This window comes from Haplochromis burtoni, unplaced genomic scaffold (assembly GCF_018398535.1).
Source record: "Haplochromis burtoni strain Fernald_Lab_line unplaced genomic scaffold, NCSU_Asbu1 Contig_179, whole genome shotgun sequence".
NCBI lineage: Eukaryota > Metazoa > Chordata > Actinopteri > Cichliformes > Cichlidae > Haplochromis > Haplochromis burtoni.
This window is the reverse complement of record NW_024582540.1, coordinates 46,900-54,543: the sequence shown is the minus strand read 5'-3', so window position 1 is coordinate 54,543 and position 7,644 is coordinate 46,900. Positions and strand designations below refer to the sequence as shown.

The 7,644-nt window shown below is 37.4% G+C and overlaps 1 protein-coding gene across 1 annotated transcript; it reads left to right on the top strand.

Moving 5' to 3' along the window:
• Positions 1 to 2,421: 2,421 nt before the first annotated feature.
• si:dkey-30c15.2 (uncharacterized protein LOC558938 homolog) lies at positions 2,422 to 7,644 on the top strand. Its single transcript, XM_005934115.2, has 12 exons — positions 2,422 to 2,525; positions 2,651 to 2,694; positions 3,941 to 4,004; positions 4,121 to 4,252; positions 5,803 to 5,901; positions 5,976 to 6,025; positions 6,156 to 6,281; positions 6,398 to 6,443; positions 6,612 to 6,683; positions 6,782 to 6,935; positions 7,014 to 7,096; positions 7,188 to 7,644. Exons 1-12 carry the CDS (start codon positions 2,493 to 2,495, stop codon positions 7,338 to 7,340), a joined length of 1,056 nt encoding a protein of 351 aa, XP_005934177.1. The 5' UTR covers positions 2,422 to 2,492; the 3' UTR covers positions 7,341 to 7,644.

Genomic DNA, 7,644 nt, shown 5'->3' with positions numbered 1-7,644 from the left:
CACGCACACGTCACAAGTTTGAATCAACTTTATCAACTCAATCTCTGTAAACACCACAACTCTTTTGTACGGTGCTGCGCTTGAGGTCTGTTTGTACGGTATAAAGAGCGGTATTACACGGGATATGAGAGAGTCTTTAACCATTCAAGAAAGTTTATTTAATATAATTTAAATTATTTTTTCCTGCTCTCATATGAACAAAATGCAGAGCCCAATTCTTACCACTAGATGTCCCTGTAACACAGACGTTCAATTACTGTAATCTAATACACCGACCAGTCCTCATCCTGTGAGTGTGTGTGCATCTATAGCTTATACGAATGGCAAAAACGGTTTAGGGCCCTTCTATGATGAGCATACATCCCAAAAAGCCCTTGTTGGTTTAGCACAGGGGTAACACGTTTCTTGTAGTTGGTCACCAGGTTTGCACACATCTAAAGTGGGATTTTGACTAACTCTAAATCCTTGCGGTTTGGAGACTTGTAAGCCCACTCCATTACCTTAATATGATTCCTCTTCAGCCTTTCTTGCCTTGGCAGTGTGTGTTGGACTCATCTTCAGTGTGCTCATTGAGGGAAGGTGATTCTCAGCCAAGATTTCACGATGCATGCAATGAAGTTGCCCTGTACCCTAATCAGAAAAACAGCCCCAAAGAATGATTCCATCTCCATGCTTGACTGTGGGGATGGTGTTCTTTGGGTCATACTCTGTATTTCTCTTCCTCCAAACACAGCAGGTTGAATTGATGCCACATAGCTTGTTTTTGGTTTCAGCTGACCACAGCAGTTTTTCCCAAGCCTTCTCTTAATCATTTAGATCAGGGGTGTCATACACAAGACACAGGGGCCAGAACTGGCCCGCCACAGACTCTAATCTGGCCCACAGACAGCAGGAGGGCATATATTTGGCACTTTTCATACTTTTTTTTTTTTTACACCTTTTTGCACTGATAAAGACCTCCCTTATTGTCATTTGTTCTATGCCATTCATACTACATAAACAGAAATTTTGCTAGTCCGACCCACTCAAGATTTCTTGTCGACTGTGGTCCCAGCTGTCTCCAGATGATTAACAGTCTCCTGTGTAATTTTGGACTGATCCACCACTTTCTGTCATGATCATCTTGACCCAATGTATCTTGTATGATGCTCAAGACCAAGGCTAAATGAAGGTAATTTTAAATTTCTTCCATTTCCAAATGATTGCACCAATGGTTGTCACCTTCACACCAAGCTTCTTGGTGATGGTCTCATTCCTCATTCCAGCCTTGTGTAGGTCTACAAATATTGTCCCTGATGTGCTGTCACAGCTCTTTGGCCTTGTTCATGGTGATGGAGATGATGGAATGGAAGAAACTGATTCTGTGGACAGGTGCACTTTGCATGCAACATGGGCACACAGTGAAACTGTGGGTGTCAGAACTCTGGCTACATTGTCTCAAACACTCATTTTATGTAATTTTTATGCAATTGCTTTTCTTGATTTTTACTTGATATTCTACCTCTCTCCTTTTAAAATGACACTACAATAAAAATTAGTGTTCATTTCTTTAGAAATGAGCAAACCCAGAATTTCAGAAATAGATCAAATAATTATTTACCCAACTGTACTTGACAAAAGCGGTAAACAAATTAAGCACTGTGTTGAAAAAATAAAAATTGAGTAAAATTTTTTTTTAACTTTTAGAGAAAAAAAACTAGTGACTTTCCTGTTCTCCCAGAACTAAAAGTAAAGCAAGTCTTTACAATTTACTATAAATATACTGTGTTAGATAACAAAGTGTGAGAACAAACTGTGTTATTAAACCATGTGATACTTAAACAGGGTAGGATGTACATATTCAGGCTATGGCTTCCAGAAAAAAGAAGCAAGACACACTGATTAGTCAGCACTGCATCTTACAAAAAGTCAATAACCCAGAATACAAGTGAAAGAAAAACGAAATAGTTAGAATATTTTTTTATTATCAGTATTCTTTTTTTTTTTTATTGCACATGTGTTTTCAGCTGTGGACTAAGTCAATAAGATTAGGATTTAGGTTTCCATGAAAACCTTAAAAATATTTGATCTGCTGTATGCTTTCATTTATACTAGACTAAGACATGACACCTTTACTGAAGAATGTTAGGGATGCAAAACTTTTCTCAGACTTTCTCTATTATTTTCTTAGTTTGCAGTAATCAGAAGAGGGCAAAACCCCAAACAGTACAGAGAAACTCCAGTTTCATTGTCTTACTATATCTTCTAAATGGGTCATTATCTTGGAAGGCATCAAGTAAGGCGCAAACTAATTCCACTCTACCTGGGGATTACCAAGTATTGTCACAAACACACACACGCACTGAGTCAAGCAGGCGGAGTCACAACATGTGACAAGGTGCACCTTTTTATAGATGCACTCTATACACAAAGAAGTCACATTTTCATTGGCCTGTAATGAGAGCAGGTTATGGAGCTGTGCACATGCCGAATGTGACTTTTTACTTCTCAGGATGGAGCTAAATACTTTGCTGAGTGGAGCTCAGGTAGGCACTACATTCATTGTTTTTAATGGGCTTTAATCATTTTTTTTTTTTTTTTGAAAAAAGAACTGTATAATAAAATCTTTTATCCGTGAAATGACTCAGGCATTTCCAAATTTTGCTTTCAGATCGATGTCCTCTCTACAGTGTACATAGTTTTACTCACTCCCAGGTACTCCTATGCACTTCCTCATATTATTATCATCATGAATTATTTAACAATGTGTTTTGCAAATATGATCATAGCAAACACAAGAAACTTTATTTTGCATGTTATTACCTTTATGACAGTTTCTAATTTTTTTAAAAAAATTAACTGAGACCAGCAGGGCACCATGCAGAGATTTCAGGGACTTTCTCTTTGAATTCTCTCAGTTATCTTACATAATCCATCGTCACTGTCTGATATGTTTGCGTTTTAGGTTATTTAGTGTAGATGATACCTGTAATTTAAACACTTCCTTAAAGATCAATGATACTCCTAACCCTTTGTTGAAGAGTTTTTGTGTTTCTTTTTGTCTCTTGACAAAAGCAAAGCAAGAATAAGGGAGAGAGGAGCTTTTTTAATGAATTACGATAGTTTGTAATTGTTTGTTGTTGACATGGGGCATTATAGTCTAAGACATGTGGCAAATGTCTGTTTAACCCCCCCCCCCAAAAAAAAGCCATCATGCTTTGTGATGTAAGCAAATTTAGTCTATCACTATCACTAAACTGAGATATCGTACTTTAGTCTTTTCTTTCCACCTTCTATTTCTACTCCACCTCTCAAAAGGCAAATATTGAACTTTTTTATTTATCTGCATTTATCAGCTTTAGTTACTTTATAAAATCATAAGTTCACCCATTTGCTGCAGAAAATTTAATGGGAATCATTTTGCTGATATTTTGAGTTATCTTTCATATAAAAAAACAAACAACAACAAAAGATGTTGGCATTACAATTGTGACAGCTGCTGCTTTTCCTTTTCATAATTTTAACAAGTTTTAATAAATTTAAAAATCTAAGCATTACCTATATTTACCCAGAGTAGTTAAGATTAGCTATAATTTAAGTTAATGCAGCAAGAAAATCCTGATCTTGCATGAGTACTAATAATAATTATATGCATTAATGCAACAGTGTCACTTTTCAGGGCTGTTGACGTCTTTTAATACTAATACTAATACTAATAGTGAGTACATTGTTACAATACTTCTTAGTTAAGTAACATTTTCATTGTAAGACTTCTGCTTGCCACAGAATGCTTGAATAATAGTGGTATTACCTGAATAAAGGGTATGAAAAGTTAATGTAACCTGAGCAGTATTCGGGTGAACTGTGGTTTGGCACAATGTTAGTTGTTCATTTCTTTTAAACTTTTCCTTCAAATGACCTGCGGTCATTTAATAGTTTACATATTTCTTATTAACGTCAGTGTGATTGGGAGTTTCTCCGTCCTGGCGGTTTCCATAGCAAGATGGCAGCATCTAAAAGAGCAGGTGAGTCTAGGTGTATGCATTACTAATGGATTATTTAATGAAATTAATTATTACTGTGCATAAGGAACTGTGTAGTTTGTCAACACTGCACAAGCCTTCATGCGTACTGTTTGCAGGTACACCTCCTGGTGCAGCTTGCTCTCGCCGACCTCCTAGCTGCTCTGATCTTGATGTCCTTGGGTTTCATGAACAAAATACCGTTTGACAACAGTATAGTCATCTGCCAATACGGCCTGCCGCTGTCACTGGTGAGCAATAGTTTATTTCATTGTTTGATCGGGCTTTTACCACCGCAAATAAATCATTGACAGGATTGCGTTTTGGTGGGGGAGTAGTTTAATCTTAAACAGCTTGGCAAAGTTTAGGTGGTTTCACATTCCTTTTGGTACTTCCTGCTATAACAATCAACATTTACAGAGTAAAAAATCAGATTATTGTCTAATAATATAACGTTTTCCAAAGGCACCGAGGACATATCACGTAGTTCAAGCAGTAAAGTAAATCAAAAACATGTGTTCCTTATATTGCCTCTATAAAATGACATAGTGAGCAGTTTTGCTGTGTCACGTTCCCTGTTATGCAAACATGTCCACATTCATCCCTCAGGCTGAGAGGAGGAGCTCCACATGCTTTTCATAACAGTTGTTCTCAGCATAAATTTCTAACTGGCAACGTCCATTGTGAACTCGGTTGACTAAAGTCTTTTGAGTTCTCGTTAGAATTTAGATTGATAAGCATTAAGGACAGTAGATATTGATTGTACATAAAAGCAACAGAAAAAGGAAAGAAAAGAAAAGAAAAGAATGTATTGTAGGACCAAACTCTCAAATTCCTCTAGCTCAGATTGTGGAATTCTTTCAAAATGCAGATATGGAAAATATTTAACCTTTTTAAGAGTTCAATATAAAAAAGAAAGAAAAAAATGAACTGAACCGGTTCCTAACTTAAGGTTACCTTATTTTGGGGTTCAGAGTCTTTATGCACTTCAACAGACTTATTAAATTCCAAATTTAGTTTACATGCTATAATATATAGACAGGGGTCCCCAACTCCAGGCCTCGAGGGCCGGTGTCCTGCAGTTTTTAGATTATCCGCGAGCCAACACAGCTGATTCAAATGGCTAAATTACCTCCTCAACATGTCTTGAAGTTCTCCAGAGGCCTGGTAATGAACTAATCATTTGATTCAGGTGTGTAGACCCAGGGTGAGATCTAAAACCTGCAGGACACTGGCCCTCGAGGCCTGGAGTTGGGGACCCCTGCTATAAGATAACAAACATCCACTGCAAATCCTAAAGGAGCATGGTATTAAATCATTTTTATATGACCCTATATTTTAAAATTCAGCTAATGTAGCATCTCATTTTTATGTCTACAGGTATGTCAGCAGAGGTTTACTGTACCTTACATTTACATTTAAATAAATAGCTGTATTTATACTTCATATCCTTCTTATACAAAGAAGCATGTTTAAAAAAAGAAAAAAATATCTCATTTCATTTTACAAGCAGCAGATGTAAAATCAAATAATAAAATGTCCTCACGTTGCTTCATAAAGATCGTCCTCGTAAAGATAAAGGTCCTCTTGCACGTTTGTCGGACACTGGTCCTAAGAATCAGCATAACCAACTGAGAAATCTTCAAGTATAAAGTTGTTCTCTGAGAACCAGAGCTCATCAGTATTCACATAAATTATATTTAACTGACATTTACTTTAAGGTAAATATTAATGTTTGGTCTAAAATTACTTTATTGGTAAAACTGTCACATTTTGCGTTGTTCTTTGTGTTTTGTTCCAGACGTTTTATTTCATTTCATTCCTGCTGGTGGTCGTTTACGCCTGGAAGTCAAAGAATGCGATCCAAGGATGGAGAGAAAGACCAGCGGATGATGATCTGGTGAGGCATTCGCTGCATCTGGTGATCATAATTTGTCCAGAAACCAGATTCACTGACATTTTCTTGTTTTGCAGAATACATGTCGAAGACCAGAAATAGTCATACCTGTGTATGCCATTGTGTGGTAAGTTTTAACCACTTTTTCAAAAAATAAATGAATTAATAAATGCTTTAGTTTTTACCTAACCCACCAGATGGTATCCCATGTGTGCACAATTTAATTCTTCTTCTCTATCTTCTGCCCAATATAACAGGTTGATCCCACTTGCACTTTACTTAGCATATGTGCTCACTCCTTTCATGAAAGCTACTTTGCTGATTCCAGCTACCAGCAGCTTGCCAAATCGGGTCTTCAGTAACGATAGCACGTACTGCACCAGGTGAGCATACAACCCAGAGATTCAGCCTCCTTCAAAATCTTTCAAAGACGTCACAGCAGTGAAATGGGTCTGTTCCCCTGTGTTTCTGACCTTTTTTGATTTTCTCTTTTTCACAGTTGTATTTTGTTCTTGCACGTCTGGAGGGAATCCTGCTCAGATGTTGTGAGTGTACAGCTGTCTTATGAAACCCTTTAACACACTTTCTTTTATCGAGGCCTCTGTTGTAGTGTGTGTGCGTATAGTCTCTGTTTAACAGAATAATAATGCTCTTTAGCATTGTTACATTTTGTATAAGCATATTTTTGATACATAATTCTCTTTTGCCCACAGGAGACAATCCATGACGTTTTCATCAGAGCTTTTCTTTTCATTGTGGTGATACCGGTGCTGGTGTCTTGCTCTGTGAGTTACTAACAATCACATTGCTGTAACATAACAAGCAAGTTTAAATACCAGTGTAATCTGATGAAACAAATGTTTTTTTTCCTGTTGTGGTTCAGATTATTTACTATAAGGTTGGTAAGTGGTATGAAAGACGAGATCCGGAGGGGCTTTTTCCAGTGGAGGGAGATGGGCGTTCAAGAAGAAGAATGAAAAGAGCAATTTCTACCTCAAGGAATATGGTGACAGTCATCCTAATCTGCTGGGCACCAGGTACACAAAAGCACGCACAAAGCTAGTGTAAATATCAACTTTAAGACAAAATTAAACTGATGTTTCTTCTTCTTGTAGCGCTTTTCCTCATCCTGCTATCTACCTTGTTGATGAGAACAAACGTTGAACAATACAGTTTATTTGGTGTTTATATGCTACAGGTATGTTTTAGTTACAGCTTTTCAGTGAGTAGGTTAAAATGTCCTCAGATGGCAGATTTGCAGGCTAAAATATTGCTTTTGTCTACTGCAGGCTGCCAGTGTGTCTCTACAAGGTTTCCTGAACAGCATGGTGTACGCCTGGAGAAGGCCCAACTTCACAGAGGCTGTTCTTGGAGAGAGCACACCCTTAGTGGCCTATAATCACATGCCCTTTTTTGATGAGTCATTGAGGACCTCGTTTTAATGCTTTGGACTATAAACACATGGATGGACCATGTCGTGCTGCAATACATCATTCTGGCCTTAGGAGCCCGGTCTGCCTGCACACTTTGGACTGAAAGGAGTTTTTTTGTGGACTGAAGATGAAAAAACACCGAACAAAGTGATGAAGGAAACTCAAAGACTTTAAACAAGCTGTTGCTATATTTTCATTTACAGCTGCTGATGCTGACGTGTACTAAGTCATAGTGCAGCAGCATTTTTCTTATCAATGAGGCCAAAAAACTGCTTGTATAGTTTTATTAAAGACTTATAAAGATGTTATTTTA

Bases quoted from the DNA above. Each gene is read 5' to 3' on its own strand.
- si:dkey-30c15.2 (XM_005934115.2), top strand. From the start codon at position 2,493: ATGGAGCTAAATACTTTGCTGAGTGGAGCTCAG. The intron at 2,526-2,650 runs GTAGGCACTACA...TTTTGCTTTCAG, and splicing joins CTTTGCTGAGTGGAGCTCAG to ATCGATGTCCTCTCTACAGT. The intron at 2,695-3,940 runs GTACTCCTATGC...TATTAACGTCAG, and splicing joins ATAGTTTTACTCACTCCCAG to TGTGATTGGGAGTTTCTCCG.